The sequence below is a fragment of the Lygodium microphyllum genome, chromosome 2 (genome assembly GCF_053477565.2).
Source record: "Lygodium microphyllum isolate KBCC chromosome 2, Lygodium_microphyllum_v1.1.10, whole genome shotgun sequence".
Classification (NCBI taxonomy): Eukaryota; Viridiplantae; Streptophyta; class Polypodiopsida; order Schizaeales; family Lygodiaceae; genus Lygodium; species Lygodium microphyllum.
The window spans coordinates 104,111,182-104,130,179 of record NC_141136.1 but is presented as its reverse complement, the minus strand read 5'-3'; the positions used below and the strand labels follow the sequence as shown (position 1 = coordinate 104,130,179).

Below are 18,998 nucleotides of genomic sequence, written 5' to 3'. Positions count from 1 at the left end.
GACCACATGTTATGAATGGAATGGACTTATAAGGTCCTTTATATAGCTTGTCAATTAACATGTTTCATGAATCATTGTATTTATTGTCATGACATAAGTACATCATATGGGGGCCTTCTTGCATCCATACTCCAAAACACAATAGGTCTATATTTAAGTAGAGGTTACAAATTCTAACTAGCACACTCCACATTCACTTGTGTCTAGGAAAATGCATGGAAGGACTACATTTGAACTCAATTTAGTGTGAGAATATTGGGGCCATGTTGCATTATGCATGGTGAAAAAGGAGGGATTCTAGAGAGGTTACTTTTATCTCCACTTGATTGCACATTTAATAGCGGCACAAGTATACATTATTTCATGTAAAATGAACTTGTGTAAATTAGTTTTTCCACATTCTAAGTTTCACGCAAGGTTGCTTCCTAGTCTTTATGGATCCTTTTCAAATTATTTACTTTTTTGGCGACGTCTTAAAAACATTTATTTGCAATGAAAACTATGGTTTTTGTTGGAAAACAAGGATAGTTAATTCAATAGCATATAAAGGAGCACCAATGTAATAAGAGTAATCCATGTGCCAATTGGACCACAAGTCAAAGTAGGTGGAGAATAGAGTCTCAATCATTGAAAAGGTGGAGCTCATTTAGTGGTGCACATTTGATGTAGTACTCTTATCAATATGAAGTCCATGGTTACTGCAAATTCTAGAGCACGCACTCTCTCTCATTCATGACTCTAATATTATCTTGCTTGAATTTGTTACATGGTTTCAAAGCACAACATGCATTCTTTATTCTCCTTTATTAACATAACCAGCATAGCCATTGCATATTAGTTCACTAGGCCCGTTTCTTCATAGCTAATATCTATGCATAGTTAGGTACAAACCAAAAGAATTGCACATTTTCCTCTTCACAAGCCATTACGTCTCTCCAACAAGGCTTGAATCCTACTCAAGTGGCAATTAGAAATCACCATTTACTTTTATGTGGACACTTGAGCTCTTTATTACGGGGTAAGCAAAATAAAAAATCACCATTTACTAATATACTATATTTGACATAAACATAGTGAATAAATCATTATATCATACATTTGACTCAATGGACAAAAAGCATTGCAAATGTGACAATAAAATAGCAAATGCCATTGCCAATGAGATCAATCGGTATATTGTAAATCATGAATCATCAACACATTAGAGAACACATTTTGGTAGTACTAATCAGCAAATCCAAAAATATTACTACTAACTGCATTCATTTTTTCAAACCATCAAATCACAAGGTTAATGTAATGCTACTTCCTTCTTGGCCTTACACCTCTCTCACTCGTCATTTAAGTCCACAAGTATAAAATTAAAGCCAAAAGCTTGTTTACATCATAGTTATACTACTACTAGAAAGACCAATATTACTTAGCAAAGGACATGAATCATCCCATTCAAAAAGCTTGAAAGGAAAGTGTTGCTCATAATTTTTTGTCATCATTTACAAGCAAAAAGTTAACATACAATTGAGAGCAATCACTCTTTTGCTCAAATTTTCAGTCATTATTTTCAAGCAAAAAGTTAACATGGAGTTGAGGGCAATCACTCTCTCTGATGAAACGTCAAAAATCTTTAGTGTAAGAACTATTGTGTTGAGCTCTTCATCAAAAATTACAATTTTCTGTACAGTTTCATAATATTCAGGTTCGTCTTATACCATAAAGTATCATCCACTCCTCGGCCATGTTCTGTTTGTTCTGCTTTGGACAGTGAGGTTTGAATTAAAAAACCTGTTGTCAACCTTAAAGGGCTGCAGTTACAACCACTCACAAAGTAGACATTGCTTTGGAGTCTAGACACTTCTATTCAAGTATCCTTATAAAGCAAAATAACCCATTATCTAATAGCACAATACAAGTTAACAGTCGACAACTTTGAAGCTTACATGAGCCTAAACTTCTCAACATATGAATCATAAACTTGGTATTAGAATGTTAGACTTGGAATCATAAACAAATAGGCATATACACATCAGTGTTACAAAATTGTCCGTGTGACTCGGCGGGCGTGTGTTGAAGACGAGCACCAGTGTCAAACTGGTCAAGTCTGGTGCTGTTGCAAGTACACAACATGATGAAAGATAAGGTTGTGCCTTCTGCCCAAAAGCATGTACATCAAGTGGCAGATGCCCAAGAAATTCAGTGTATCCACAGTCAATAGGCAGAAAACGTACCTGCACATTGCAAACTGATACACATTTAACTATGTACCTGTGGCCATGATACAGAGAGAAATGCAGCCTTTTGTCACTTCTCACTTGAACCATTACTCTCAGACCCAGATTGGTAGAAACAGGACATGTAACAGCTACCAGGATTTCAATAGGTGGGAATACTTCTGTCAGCTTTTAATGAATATTGATGAATCCCCCCAGCAACGTTGTATAGCCTTCTAAATCCCTGAAACAACACAGAAAAACTCTCAGTTTATGTTTGAATCATAACTTTAGAAAAGATGTCAAATTTGCACGTACATTTTCTGGAAATTACTTGACCTGAAACTTAGACTGAAACACAGCAAAACTAGAGTTAACATTATTTTGACAGCATCTTTATCAAGGGAGTGCGAACCTGTGTCTGTAGCCATTGTGCTGCTTGCAAGGACCTTACACCATGATGACACTGAAACATCAAGAAGAATGATTCAATTCATAAGCTCATTAAATTAGAACCCCTTTTCAACATTCGAAAGGCCCAACATAACCTTTCCTCTTTCTGGGAATACTACAAACATGCAATGAGACAAATAATACCAGAACATAAGTGTCTTTTGAAGGATCAAGTTCAGATGCAATCTGTGGTCCCCATTGTCCAAACTGACTTAATGGGTAAGCCTTGAAGCCTTGAATAGATGCAACTGATCTACTTGTCAGAACAAAAAATCAAGAAAGTCATTGATGCGCAAATAAAAGAGCCATATGCTAGAATATTTCAAAACAATTTAGACAGTAGTAAGTGAAGATAACACTAAACGTTAGAATTTTTGTTCTGCTTTGTTTCACAAGACCGGCAAATAAAGTAGTACTCCATTGAATTGCCTTTGCAGGGTCAAAAACTTTGACAGTGCATCAGGTCAAGAACATTATATGACTCTTTTTATTCCTTAAGGATTGAAAGCATCAATAACCAGAATCAAAATATTTGAGGGATACATCTCCCAGGCTGGCCAGTCTCTGTAGAAAAAAGTCTACTATTAGATTGTTTGCATTCATGACCAACTTCGCATCCAAATGGCTGGGTAATGAGCAGCCAACTGTTAGCAAAAGTTGAAGAAATCCATCCATTAAAACACAGCCCTCAGCACCCATCTCACATCTCATAGTCTCAGCGAGGTGAACATTTTCTGTTCTGCAGAGCTTAATGGAAAGGTATCATTACATTTCGAAAGTCACAAATTTTCAACCTATAAAGCATACTTTTCTGCATCTCAATGAAGAATCAGCTTTAACAAAGACAGTGGCCACTGGGAGCTACAACAGGAAAAGTGGCAGAACCAAGATATAACATTGTACAAACCATATCGATACCATACTTAAACATCATTCGTAGCTCAGCAGGAGAACTGTTGACAACCACCTTTGTGATAGGACATTTCAGAAAATCAACAACAGACAAAGGAGCATCACCAAAGCAACGGGTAAGAAAATAAGTACGGATTACTAGGAAATATCTTGGTATACTGAAACATGACCATGCCAGAGACCTTGAATACCCAACTAGAGTTATGATGAATAGGCAGACCACACTTTGAAGTACATGTTAGAAGTACTAGCATTTTACTAGGTTTCAAACAAGATTTCACCTAGTACTCATGTAACTTTGTGACAGATAAGTTCGAAAACATCTGTCCACTCACTGGACAAATTGACCAGCAGAGCTACATGCTGGACGAGAAGCTATGACATTCATCATCCATACAGCAAACTGGACATTATATCATCCCTCCTAAAATTATCATCATAAAGTTAGTCTCATTTTATGCACACTGCAACAAGCTGGCTTTTTGGTGTACTCTAAAAAGGAATGGCCAACTGCCTAAAACTCATCAACATGCTGGACATGCTTACATTTCAGACGGTTCTCGTACATCCATAAGTTGGGCAGCATGAACAAACTCCGAATCTTGGAGGCAAATGTGTAGCTCCTCAGGATCCATATCTTGTAAAAAGGCAGCCTCCCTGTCTCATCAAGAATAACTTGCCATGGTCATTTATAGAAAAGAATTTGTGTTTGTTAGGTTGCAGATATGCACTACATAGAAATAGAAATATGACTCCATTCTCAAAATATGTGGGAAAATTTCAGGTCCAAGATGAGACAGCATTTTCAAACTGATTACCTTGTATCTATTATCAAATTCAGATTTTGAAAAAATAATTCGATTCTCTTCCAGAGCATTCTCTGGTGAGCCTAAAGTTTCTATTCCTAACTATGTACTTGACCTAGCTTGCACAGTGTGCAATAATCCCAGGCCTATCATGGTCATAAACATAATACTTGATGCTCAATTTGAGTATGTCTGAGCAGTTGTGGCCCACCCATTCATCCATCCTCCAGCTTTCCATCAAAACTCTACTGCTACAAATAAGCCTTTCAAGAGAATTTACTTAGACTAAAAAGTACTTCAACAACCACTGAAGTATACATACTTTAAGAGTACTTAATTACGGAAATGTGCTCCCTAGTGTCACATGAAAGGGGATGTGACAACCAGACGACCTCAACATCCTCGACAAGAATAAACAAATTATGATACTAATGACATCGAAAGAGAATGACAAACATATTAGAAAATCAAAGAGGAACAGACCTTTCTGAAAGTGCCTGAAGAAGGTGCCAACCAAACTTTGTTTTTACTCTAACAACTTTATTAAGAGGAGATGAAAATGCAGCTTCCTCAAACTCAGGTACCTGAATTTGCATGAATCAAACAAACAGTGCATTTCATTCTCAAAATCAGCCCAATCAATTTTATAAGTTTGTCACAGCTGGCGTTGCTTACCATACTCACAGACCATCTAATAAAGGTCGTTTTAATGTGTCAACATTTTATTTCAAAAGCACGCACACCCCGTAAATTTCTTAATCATCATGCCAAGTACACAGCATTTTATTCTCTACTCGACTCCTGGACACTAAAAAGACAAGCTGAGAACACAACCTTAAATTCACGCTAAACTGTTCTAATTGTTCACCACCCAAAAATGATACGACTTTGAAATTTCCATTAACAGTTTTCACTGATTACTTTTCATTTGCAGCACGCTTTTGCTGGCATTAACCACATTTAAGCACAAGAGAGTCATCATTATGTTATTGTTGCCATCTCCAACTGCCAACTTGCATATACATAGACTTCAGCATGCAAATGTAAAAAAATATGCTTCTCGACCAATGCCTAAACTGTATTCTATCTGCATATCCCAACTTTCTTTCAACCAAAAGCATGTGCACTTCCACTAGACATATTTGAAAAGCCACAGGTTACGAGGCAAAGTTTATGACAGCCATTGCAGAACTAACAAAATCAAAATTAGTAATTCTTACAAAGTCACAAGTTGTTTCCTGAAGTTTGTGACAAGCTATTAATCAGAATACAACCAAACAAGATTTGAAAAAGAGATAATGACATATGAAGAAGTGAGATGCCTCCAAGATAGAATGCTTTGTTCGATCCAAGTACCTCAGAACCTCAGCTCTGTAACAACTCGCTCAAAAATATAAACAAAGCTCTTGCAATTACTCAAGCTCAATTCACAAAACAACATCTAGATCTCCTGGAAAGGTATTGCTGTTTACAACTACATGTTCCTCTTGTGCACGTGCTGATCTGATGTAGTATGTTTACCTTCTCATTGAGGAGGCGGTTTTCCCCTGTGACCACCCTCCTAAATCAGTGGTAATTTGTACCTTAGAGATATAGCTTGTATTTTATTCAAGATATTCTCCTGCAAGTAGAAGCCACAGTTGCAGCTTGCACTTTCATCTTTCTCAAGAACCAACGATAGGACAAGAATACCAAGGTAGATTCTTCTGCTAGAATACCCATGATCTCTTCGTGTTGTGTGCTTCTCCATTTCATAGAGAAGAAGAAGATAACAGAGAAGAAGAGTGAACAGAACAAGTGAACAGCTCATTGTTTGGGTAGGCTCACTTGTTCACAACTTCGTTCAGTTTCTCAATTGTCACGCCCCAACTTGATAGATAGACACACCATGGGCCACATCAAAATTTGTTGTGCTCCAAATCACATCAAATCAGCAGATCATCACAGCACTTATCCTGGCACCAATTTTTCAAATCTTGAACAGATCTTTCAAATGTGTGCACCAACCTTGAACCTGTGCTATTCTGCCCAAAAATCCCTTTCCTTTTGAACACTCCATTCAGAATTGGCCTCTAACCATGAAGTTCAAATAATATGCTCATCGCCACCCAACTAGGCAAATGTTGCACGTGTTGAGCTAAAAATACATTAGCTTTATTAAAGCAGCCCCAAAACGTGATTAATTAATGAATTATACCTTTATTAAAAAGAGATGCATTCTCGAGAGAGATGCATTCCTAAAGAGTGTCTATGTCCCATAAGCACATAAGCACAAAACTTGTTGGGAGGACCCAAACTTTCTTTATATAGGCATGCTGCCCTGCATCCAGCCTCAATCTCATTTTTGCAACTTGCAAGTGCTAGAGCTTTGCTGTCCACACCCTGTTTGGAAAGGATATACTCAACCAGAGGCTCCAGAGCTGTCCATCATTGTCATCTACCTTCAGGCACTTGCTTCCCAACCCTCCATCACAGATTTTGACTATTTCCAGACCTCCATCCACTGTTGATCATCAAGGTGGCTGCTGTCTACACCTGAAGCTTGCATTTACTGCTGCATGCTGTCTGAAACCTTGCGTTTCAGCCTGATCAGCCATCACCTACAGCTAATGACCATAAGTGCTGCATTTTCGTCACACTGCTGCAGCCCTGTTCTTGATCATCACCAGCTGCCACATCATCATCACTCTGCTGTGTTTGCAATTTCTGGTCCATCTTCTGCCCATCTATCACTGATCTGGCATCCTACTCCTCCAGAGGATGCATGCTGCATTTTGGGTTACAAAACACTCTAACTCGTACTCTCTGCCCTGGTCCTTGAGACATGGGAGTTCGGGGGTCAATATTCTACATTGCATAGTGTTGGGAATAAAGGCCTCGTGCCTTTAAATGTGCTCAGAGGTGAACACACCCTTAGCACTTGTACTTACACATATATATCTATCTAAAAATCTAAAGGTACACACTCGTCATTGTACCTAAAAATGTGCACACTCTGTTTTGCTCTCTCTCACTCTCTCTGTCCCTTCGTGCCTAAGGAACTCCTACTATCTCAATCTTCATGCCTCCCGGTCACTACAAACTGGTATCAAAGCGGGCAAGAGACAGCTCAAGTGCTACAAGAGTCCCAGGTGGACTCGCCGAGCGTTAGTAGGCAATCAAGTACGAGCGGCAGTCCCTGGCAAGCAACAGTCGCAGGCACTGAGGACAGTCGATAGCTGCAGGCATTGTGGGTAGTCACATGCAGTGAGGACAGTCGACAGGCGCCATGTGAGACTCCAACGAGGAGACATGATAAGCGAGGCATAGGTCGCGTTACATGACGGGCGACCAACGAACAGCCGCTTGGAAGGCCCGACAGGTCATGGACCTGAACGGCCGTTGACCCGTAATTCTTCTTTTTTCTTTTTCAAAAATTTTAAGTTTGCTTTTGCCTCCTCTCCTCCTGGTGTTCGCACGTGCAAGCACAGTGTGCAAATCTGTGCAAATTTGGGCCCAGAAACTTGGGGCTTCTCCCGAATTTGGGATCTTAACGCAAAACTGAACAATCCGACTCAGAAATTTGCAAAGTTGGTGCACATTTGCCCGGGAATTTTGGGGTTTTTCACATTTTAGTGAAATTCTTTCAATTTCACTGAAATTAGTGCACGCAGGACTTTGATACATTTATGCAGTCTCAAGGTTTCCATAGAAGTCAAGTGGATCACTACTTGTGCACCAAGAAGGCAGCAGATGGCAGCCTGACTATCTTGGTTTTGTATGTAGATGACATGTTGATTGCTCGCGAGGATACTCATGCCTTGGACTCACTGAAGCAAAGTCTTCATGGCAGCTTTGACATGAAGGATCTTGGTGATGCAAATCACATTCTTGGTATGCGAATACTTAGAGATAGGTCGAAAGGATTACTCTATCTATCTCAGCAGGAGTATATCTCCAAGGTTTTGCAGCATTTCAATATGGAGGTGGGGGGAAACGATTGGGGTTCCATTGCCTCCATATGTGAAACTCAGTGCAGAGAACAGCCCTACATCTGATGATGAGAAGGCTGAAATGGCCAAGATACCATATGCTTCAGCTGTTGGCAGTTTGATGCATGCTATGGTTGCTACACGTCCTGACATTGGCTTTGCAATGGGAGTGGTTAGCAGATACATGGCAAACCCTGGCAAGAAGCATTGGGATGCAATAAAAGGTATTATGAGATACCTCAAAGGCACAAAGGAGTTGTACATCTGCTTTGAAAAGCACAAGGCATCTATTGTTGGCTTTACGGATGCAGACTAAGCTAGTCATGCGGATTGCAAAAAGTCCACTTCTGCGTCAGGTACATGGCAAACCCGATGCTGTGAAAGGTATTATGAGATACCTCAAAGACACAAAGAAGTTGTGCATCTGCTTTGGAAAGCAGAAGGCATCTATTGTTGGCTTTACAGATGCAAACTATGCTGGTCATGCGGATTGCAGAAAGTCCACTTCTGGGTATGTGTTTACTTTCACAGGAGAAACAATCTCTTGGATCTCCAAGCTACAAAAGTGTGTTGCATTGTCTACTACAAAGGCAGAGTATGTGGCTGCTACTAAGCATGCAAGGAGGCTTTATGGCTTTCACGTCTAGTGGGAGAGCTTGGTATCACAGAGTTACATGTTCTCCATTGTAATAGTCAGAGTGCTATCATGCTAGCACAGAATCCTGTCTTTCATGCAAAGACAAAGCACATACAAGTGAAATACAACTTCATTAGAGATGTACTTGACAGCAAGAGCATTGAGCTTGTCAAGGTGCATATAGATGATAATCCTACAGACCTTCTCACGAAGGGTCTTCCAGCAGAGTGGTTTGCTCATTGCCGACAGATGATGGGAGTTGGATAGATATATGTATTTCAGCTTTGTACATACCTAGACTTAGCTCATTCTTTTCTCCTCTTAAGGCACATTGCCTTTAGGTGGGAGGTTGTTGGGAATAAAGGCCTCATGCCTTTAAATGTGCTCGGGTGTAAACACACCCTTAGCACTTGTACTTACACATGCATATCTATCTAAAAACCTAAAGATACACACTCGTCATTGTACCTAAAAACGTGCACACTCTCTACTCTACTCTCTCTCACTCTGTCTCTTCATGCCTAAGGAACTACTGTCTCGATCTTCGTGCCTCCCAATCACTACACATAGTGTGTTTGATGCATTGAGCATTGTATTCTATTCAATAGTTATTCATTATCTTTCATTAAGTTCATTGTCTCTAGGTTACCCTAGACCTAGTTGTGTTTCTTTATCAATCTATTCATTTGTCATACAATTGTGTTGTTTTCTATGGTAGAGCATTTCTTTACATGGTATCAGAGCTGGATACTCGCTGAAGAAACCTAGACCCTTAATCGAAAAGGTCATCGGATACCCAAGCAAAGGGTAACCAAGCCACCACCATGACACCTCGTGAGACACTGATGTCAATACCAATGTCTTCCAAGGCACCTTGATCCCTTATCACAAATAGTAGAAACACTCAAATCTTGATGCGTATCACTAATGCCCTACAAAAGCACATCATGGCCATGGATTCCCTCCTTCAATGACACTATAAAGTACTGTTCACTGTCTAAACCCCCTATCATGGACCTGGACCACACCAACTCCAAGGCTTACCAAAAATGCACACCTATAATAAAGGGAGACAAAGCAAAAAAAGAAAACCATAAAAAATGAGATGATGATGATATCATCAAAACTATACCGCATACAAGGGTCTATTGTTGAAGGAAAACACAATAGGAAAGGGATAGAGAGAGGAAAAGTTAGCTGAAGAAAAGGCGGCAAAGGGAAAAAGTTGAAATTTAATAAAAACTACACCACAAACGCATGAACCGTGACATTACCTACTACTACCACACTAAAAAACTTATCAATCCTTTGTCATTGACAATGCAAATAGCATGTCAAGGGAGTTAGAATGATCATATAATGAATGTTAGATAGATGCAAACCTGTGTGATGTTGAGCTAAAAATTCATTATCCATTGATTAGCTCTTTAAAACAATCCCAAAACACTAAATTACCAAAAGTTCCATTAAACAAGGAGCAGTTCTAAAGAGTTTGTGTCTCACATGCAAAACCCTAATTTGGGAGGATCCTTCCACATCTATAAATAGATAGGCTGCCCACCATTCAGCCCCATCCTCCTATGCAGGTTGCTCACTCCCACATGCATATTTCAGCCATCAACCACCTTGCCTCTACTATCCCTAGCCCCTGCCAACTGCAACATCATCCTCTCTAGCACCACCCAGTGTCTCTATCCCTGCTATCATTTTGCTGCATGGAGGCCTCACATTGCTGCATTTTCAGCTGCAAGCTCTCACCTGCAATTTCCTCATCATCGGCACTCAGATCAGCTTACGTTTATAGCTCTAGACTTGGTGGCAAGCCAATCTCCACCTAGCAATTGTATTAGCCTGCGTTTTTGCTAGTGGTGTGGCCGTCTGCATCGTCCTCCACTTCCTTTGCTGTCGTTTGGGTCTCTTACTACCCTTGGTGATCAGCGGTTTGCAATTTCTCACACTCCAACATCTCCAACTGGTAGTTATAGCACTCGAAATCCATCTTTGGTGAATGTCACACTTCGACGCTTTCCAACTCTGCCCTTAAGCATATCTTCACATGGTATTAGAGCCAATGCTCGTATAAAGTGTATCCTGCAGATACTCTTGAGGCTTGGTTTTGTGTGAGGTATACGAATGACACATAACTGATTTATAATGTCTTAGATACCTTCTCGAGATCCTGTGATGTCCTATCAAGCTTCTCCATCATTGGAGGCCCTAAGGAGGTATTATGGACTTAGCGAGAAAGACAACACCCCACCTTCACATTCACCCTCTTTTTCTTCTCCTGTTCCGAACTACATCTAGACCGATTGGTGAGGTTGGTCATCTCTTCGATTATGGAGGACATACAACATTTGCGACGACCAGCGACCCATGTTCTTCATCTCAGCTAGGGCCAATCTCAAGTTCCTACAACCCCTTCGAGATGTATGAATCAAAACACTCTCCTATTTCTCATTTTGGTCTACAAGATCCAAACAATTTTCAATATGTAAACTTCAAAAGTGGGGGCTCTTGAAGCAGACATTCTTCATTAGATATATATACATCTTCTGTTTCATTTGAGCATGTTAACCAATCTTCTCAAATCCCTTCCATCCCACCCTCTTCTAATCCACATCTCAATTTCCTCTCTTCTTCAATCCAGAACCTCAATTCATGCCCACATTGGAGCCAGTGTACACACTTTCCACATGCATGGTGAGCACTCTCAAATTAATTCCCACATGCACTCCACTCACCCACCCTATCCCCCCTACACACATTATCTTTTCTACAATACTACCACTACTATTGCTATGGCCAAAATGTTTTCACAAATAAGACTCGTTTCAACGGGTCGAGTTTTCCCACTTGGTCGAACTTCATGCAACAAGTGCTTGAATCTCAAGGACTTTGGGACCTAGTAGTTGTTCTTGAGCCTGTGCCGACTAGCTCACCCTAAGCACATCTATCGATGGAGAGCCCGCAATGCCACAGCCAATATTAAGCTTATGCAAGGGTTGCTTTCTAAATTTCACTCTCGATTACAATATTTTCCCCCGCATCTAAGAGTTGGAGTCATCTCATTGACTACTAAGCAACACAAGATTGCACTCAATGTATTAATCTCAACTTTGAGCTTTATGAAATTTCCATTAGGAAAGGGGATGATTTAAACATCAAGTTGGCCAAATATAGGCGGTTACTAGTAGAATTTGCCACTACTAGCTCACCAAAGTCAAATGATAATCAAGTTAAATTCATTCTAAACAAGCTTCCTAGAAAGTATTTCCACTTCATTCAACATATTATCTTGTTGCCTCCATTGCCGACCTTCTATGAGTTTGAGTGTCAGTTCTTGTGTTACGCAAGGCTACACGATGAAGTCCACAAGAAGTCCTACATATACTCTTGTTCAGAGAGGGGCATGGTTGCCTCTTCCTCACAAGGGAAAACCGATGGTGGCAAGTACTCACAAGATGCAAAGACAAGCTAACACGATGAAGTCCACAAGAAGTCCTAAACATACTCTTATTAAGAGAGGGGCCTGGCTTCACAAGGAAAAACCCACAGTGGCAAGAACTCACAAGACATGAAGACAAGCGACACACCTTCCTCTGACAAAACCAAAGAAACCAAATTCATCTGTCAACAACTCCCTAAGAAAAATAGGATTTGCACACACTACCAAAGATTGGGCCATGTGGACCAGGAGTGTTATACCAAGACCTTGTCAGAAGTGGTGCAGCAATGGAAGCATAAACAACATGCTGAAATAAACTGCTGAAACACAAGACAAGAAAAAATAAACACAAATACTGATGAGAACTCAGATGTATGCCCGGGAAACAAAATCCATATCGAACACGAGACAGCAGCATACAACAATGAGTCACTGGCTGTGTAAGCACCCTGGCATCGACTCCTCTATCCTCATAGGAATCCACAAATGATGGCTGAAGTACTGAAGAGGAGGAGCCCCAACAATATATAGGTATAAAAGGGAGGGAGCATTAAATGCAGTCGGCCAGCATTTAATGCTGGTCGGTCAGCATTAAATGCTCCCTAGCCCTAAAAAGGGCATCAGAAAATGCCAATAAAAATACTATAAAAAAGGCCACAGCCTCTACAGCACAGACTCACACCTGAGCTGACTATTCTGCTAACACCCTCTCTCAGATAAAGGGTAATCTGATACAATACAATAGTACAATGATGGGGTATCATAAACTATGCAACATAGAACCATCAAAAGAACCATGGATATCCAAGCAACGAGTGGCTAGCCCACCACCAAGATGCCTCGAAGAGTATTTGACATCGATGTCGAGTATAACAGCACCACCTGAAAATAGAGAAGAATCATAGCAACTCTCTGTGTTATGTCACTCAAGACATATAAGACCAATCAGCCAAACATGTCTCTGAACATGTGACCATGGAATCCCAGCCTTTGGCCAAAAACGCCAAAGTGTCCCCTCATGTGGGCTCCAGACAAAAGCCTCCCACTCTCTGTCAAGTAACCAGCCCATCATGAACCTGGATGTCAATCTTAGCTGCAGGATTTGTACCTGCTAGACTTCGTGCGATGCGTCAGGGATATCCCTCTCTGTATCCTGTGCATCTATATAGACATATAGATGAGGCGCGTACGCAATGGTAGCCACAACCTTGGGTTTTCCTTCTTTGGTCTTCTCCTACATTCAATCATACACACACACTTATCGCATTGTTATTTCATTTTACTTTTTTATTTTGCTTTGGAGCATCTTACTAATGATCTCTATTTTGCATATTATGACGTCTCTTTGCAAGGTTTTGTATTTCAATGTAAAACTAATGTGCAAGCTTGCACTAGTCCTTCCTGGGCTAGTGACATTGAATGTGCATCATTCCTTGCGTGGTTTCATCATCCAAGGAGTTTTGCTCTTTTACCAACATAGAGGCTTCCCCTCCCAAGGTGACTCAAGCAACATCTCTCTTGATGCTATCATGGCAATGACTTCTACCTTGCTCTTCCAATTGAGATGCTTCACCCTGATCTTCATCTATCATCATGGTTCTCAGCACCACACAAAGACCGACATCAAGCTTTTCTTCCTCCTTCGGGCTCACCATCTAGAGTTGAGAGGAGGTTCCTCTCCTTTCACTATACTCTACACATTTCAATACTTTTCAACAACATTGGCTGTCACCAGAACGAGAAATGAACTTACGAACTTAACAATTTAATTAAACTTTACGAAATTTTTTAATTAAAAATGAACTTTGATTCTAGTACTCCTAGCTCTTTGCATGGTGACCATTGCACCAGCAATGAAGGATTTGACACTAGGGCATGTGGTGGACAAGTGTATGGACCTGAAGAAACAAGGTGCATTGTGAAAATTCCACTACGTTGAAAATTTGCACCTTAGAATTGAGTTGCATTGAAAGTTTTACCCAGTAAGAAGCTCACTTAGGGCACTTAAGTTATTAAGCACTTATAATTAATAACTAAGTCATTAATTAGCCCTTAAATCAAAAACGTAATATGATTCAGGAGCAGCTGGTTACTCATTAGGAAAGCTTATCTAGGCTATTTGGGGCTTCTTCTCTCTCATTTTGGAGGAACCCAAGTTTGGAGACGATCACTCTTCTCTTTTTTACTGCAAAAAATTGCAGATTTCAGCCATGGAATGAACTTACAGTATAGATGGAGTGTGGACAGCATCCAATTTTTCTTCTCTTGGTATGGGGATTCCATTGGGCAATCTCCTAACTCCATATACAGCAAGGTATGCTGCTGTTTTTTAGCAAAATATCAACAAAACAAGTTATGACAACACTATCAGCTGAGATCCTTTCTTTTTCTTCAAGATCTCAAGCCTATTGCACTTTTTGGGCAACTTTGTCACAAAGGAAGTGACATTTTCATAGTTTCATCGCAAGAAAACCCCTTGTTTATGAGAGGAATAGCGTGGGACTACATGGGGACTGTGTAGGAGAGTTATCTTAGTAAATGCTCTGCGAGATTTGGTTCAAATCCTTGTTGACATTTTCAAGATTTGGTAGGCTAAAGTGTTTATTCACAGTTTTCAACACTCTATAGCTGATTCGAGACCAACAATGAAGGTGTCAAGGCCATTGTGTACTTATGGATCACTTATGTCGTGAGAAATCACTAAAATATAGCCGTTTATTACTAATTTCGAGCATATTTCAGTAATCTAAAGAAATATCAAAAGGGACACTAAGCTTTGAGCCAACCAATGTAAATGTGTGGTACAGAAGCACTCTAGCTCCAATTGTGTGTGGAGTTTTCTTGCTGAATTTATTATTAAGCTGAATTGAGTGTTTGCTAAAATGTAGTTTATTGTCCTTTGGGCTTCCAAAGGCCGGTTTCATCGGCCATCCCCATCTGTTGTACCTTCTCCTTTGCATCACATGATTTCATCATCTTTGTAAAGGGCACTTGGGCAAGTACACAATTTCCCCACGAGGGACATTGCCCAAGTGGCACCTACTGCATGTGCATTCTCATCATGTAACATTACTCTATATATCTCATTGTGCAAAGCACACCTGGACAAATCCTAAGATGTCTCCATTGGCGATTCTTTACCATCACCTCCCCTTACTTCTTTACCCCTATTGCTCATCATCAACATCCACGAGTGGTTGGAATAGCTTGTTTGTTTTATGATGTGTTGGATCTAACCATCCCTTTTCGTTCTCCCCACGGAGCACAATTCATCCGCCTTAGTAGGTGTTGGTAGGCCATTGGGCAGTCAACAAGCACCCTTTGTCCAATGCCTTGGGCTCCCAAGGTGATCACTTGGACTCCCTTAGTAAAATAACCACAGACTCTGTAGTCTTGGTATCTAGGTCTCTAGGCAACCGACGTCCACCCTTTATTTAATACCCTAGTTGCTCTAGGATGGAACACATTGGGGTAAAAATGGCCTTAAGCTTTTCTTCCAATCCCTTCTTGGTTCCAATTTTGGGATCAAGAGGGAGTGCCTAGCTTAAAATTCATTACCCGCTGATTAGCTCTTTAAAACAACCCCAAAACAGTAAATTACCAAAAGTTTCATTAAAGGGCGAGCAATTCTAGAGAGTTTCTATGTCCCACATACAAAACCTTGATTTGGAAGAATCCTTCGATATCTATAAATAAACAAGCTACCCAATCACCATTCAACCTCATCCTTATGTGCAAGTTTCTCACTCCCATGTGCAGATTTCAGCCATCAACCACCTTCCTTGTGCTATCCTCACACTGCTGCATTTTTAGCTGCTAGTTGTCACATACAGTTTCCTCATCATCGACACCCGAGTCAGCTTGCATTTACAACTCCAAACTTTGTGACAAGTTGATCTCCACCTAGCAACTATATCAACTTGCGTTTTTGCAACTAATGTAGCCACCTACAATATCCTTCATTTCTTCTACTATCACCTAGGTCTCCTACCTTTGTGATTAGCATTTTGAAATTTCTCACACTCCTCCATCTCCAACTAGTTGTTACAATACTCATGATCCATCTCCGGTGGACGTGACATTGTGACACTCTTTAGCTCTGCCCTTGAGCATTCTATAGACTCTTACATTCATTTACAACATTCATTCACTTTAGAGTTCTTCTCTCTCTTTCTTTGTTCCTATTTGTAAATTGTTTCCGTGTCTTAGTTTTGATTTATACATCACTGTCTGAGTCTTCATGTTTCAGTCATGATCGTACATTTCGTGTTTTCTCATGGCAAACCCCAACATATCTTCACATGTGATATGTCCAATCTTACACATACCAAGGTGCAAGCTTGTGATAATAGAACCTAGAAAGAGACAAGGCTGGTTATCCTATTACACATTGAAGGGTGGGTGGGAGTGACTCCTAGATGTATGGTTGACCAATAAGTGAACCATAAGTCTCAGTTTGAGAGCCAATACAAGTGACATGTAAGACTAGGCTTGTGATTACTCTAAAAGATACATACCCACGACCAAGCAAGAGCACCGGCCAAAAGGGACGGAAACAATAATTACTATATTAGCAAAACGATCAACTCTGATGACTCCGTAGAGAGAAATGCACAACCAATCTTTGCGACACTTGCACAAACAGCCACAAGATGATCTTCAATGGCAAGGGTAGACTCTATGCTCTAATGTTGTAATGAAAGCACATTTGCACTGACAACTGTGTATGTATGTTTACTTGAGACTATTTCAAAACCCCCATGCTGAAGTCATGCACTACCTTATATTGATTTTTACTAAACCCCTCCTCCCATACAATGGTCTATCTACAAGCTATGGTAATATATAAAGGACCAGTAATTCTGCACTTACTATTCTGAGTTTCATTATTTTTATTGGATCGTAACCCCCCCCCCCCCCCACAGATGATTCATGAACTCTTTCTTGCTCATGACCCATTAATGCATGCAAAGAGACAAGAGCTTGTAGACATACTGGAGCCTTACAGTAGTATCAAAATTGTCTGACGAGACTATGACATTGACATCCCTTACCATCTGGCCCTTTCGTACCCAGCCTAGCATGCCACCGTCGGCTTTTGATGGGCAAATGGAATGCTCTATAGCCAAGTCACTGAGGTCCAGGTCCTCTGCAGTGATCAATTTCAAGGCTAAGTTGATAAAGTCAAAATATGAGATCAAATGCAATCAATGTTCACGGGAAACATTTTTTGGTACCTTTAGCTCAAAATGTTGGAGGGATTTTTAAATCAAATTACATTTATATAAAAATAATTTATACAGTCCAAGGTTTTGAATGGTGGACTTTCTTCTTGCAATTTTGAGGGTTTTTATGAAAATTTTGCAGTTCATTTTACAATAAACCTCGGTCTTGCGTGAACACTGAATTCAATTGACCAATGAGATTGTGAGACCCGTAAGTCCATGAGGCAATGATAGCACAGAGACGATAAGTGGGGTAGTGGGGACTGGCCTTGTATCAGCTTGCGTTGGAGGTCGAGAAGCAGAGAGAGCTGATCTTCCTGGACGAGCAAGTGCTGGATCAACCTCTCTCGATCCTGGTTATCGGTGGACCCCTTCGCACCTGACCCGACGCTTGCCGCTCTACAGGCCACTAAAAGAGACCAGGAGACAACAAAGAGCAAAACAGAATGAGAATGACAGCAATAGCCACCAACAACCCTCTCTCTCTCTCTCTGGTTGTGCTCACCTGCGGAGAAAGAAATGGGCCTTGTGAGGTGCATTATCGGCCGGCTAGCGAGACGTGGTGAGACAGCTGAAAAGGACGCGAGCTTCCATGAATGTGAAGAGGCTCCTGGCAGCACCACCGGAGTTGCAGGTACATGAGGACTATGAGGATGATGATGATGGAACCGGCATGAGAGCGAGGTAGTCCTGGATGTGCAAATGGCGATTCTCGACATAGCTTTGTAGGTAGTTTAGTCCCAAATGTTAGATTCTAAGGTGCCCTCTGCAGAAGCTCCAACAAACAAATTTATTTGCACAATTTTTGTGTATTACGTTGGGAGAATCTAGGCGCACAGTGCTTAGTTACCCCTTAATTAAAGAGGCAATCACAAGTAGTTTTAGATGAATTCCTACTATAATTCTCACATTGCGAATTGCGATAACATCTTAATTTTTGCAAAAGTCAGGGACCATAGACTTAGCTAGGTGTGGTTGGTTGAAAATAGATAGCCCCTTACCCCCAAGCACACCTAGCTAGGTGTGTAATACCTCTTGAGTGGAAGCTCACAATGTTGAACATTGTGGGGGAAAATAAGAGAAAAAGAATCCCTTTTCCCACGTGGGAAATTGTCAAAACTTCTTATATAAGGGTGTATGATGTAATGCCAAAAGATAGATGTATTAATGGGTCTAATCAAAAGAGCCTTGTTTTATAAGCAACTAGGAAGTGAAACACATTTTTTCGGACCACATGAATATCTGAATTGATGGTCTCATCCCTATTGATTCATTTGCATATAGACCAATGGAAGGGCTCCTCAAGAAGTAGTTAAACTTCTTATTATCATTTAAATGA

General features: G+C 40.5%; 1 protein-coding gene across 6 annotated transcripts; it reads right to left on the bottom strand.

Annotated features, from left to right (window-relative positions):
- Positions 1-1,868: 1,868 nt before the first annotated feature.
- On the bottom strand, positions 1,869-18,472 carry LOC148040122 (rhodanese-like domain-containing protein / PPIC-type PPIASE domain-containing protein). Of its 6 annotated transcripts, none has more exons than XR_015694330.1 (9): positions 18,165-18,471; positions 17,928-18,068; positions 17,489-17,583; positions 4,862-4,962; positions 4,119-4,229; positions 2,805-2,913; positions 2,623-2,673; positions 2,310-2,451; positions 1,869-2,225 (listed from the first exon to the last, which is right to left on the bottom strand). XR_015694330.1 is itself a non-coding variant. In XM_087696823.1 (9 exons), the coding sequence occupies exons 1-8, from the start codon at positions 18,376-18,378 to the stop codon at positions 2,371-2,373; spliced, it is 903 nt and encodes a 300-aa protein (XP_087552949.1). In that variant the 5' UTR covers positions 18,379-18,472; the 3' UTR covers positions 1,869-2,262; positions 2,364-2,370. The 6 variants fall into 6 exon arrangements, 5 of the variants coding, with proteins under 5 accessions (XP_087552949.1, XP_087552952.1, XP_087552955.1 ...); XM_087696823.1 differs by having other exon boundaries at positions 1,869-2,262; positions 2,364-2,451; positions 18,165-18,472; XM_087696826.1 differs by having other exon boundaries at positions 1,869-2,239; positions 2,364-2,451; positions 18,165-18,472.
- Positions 18,473-18,998: the final 526 nt, after the last annotated feature.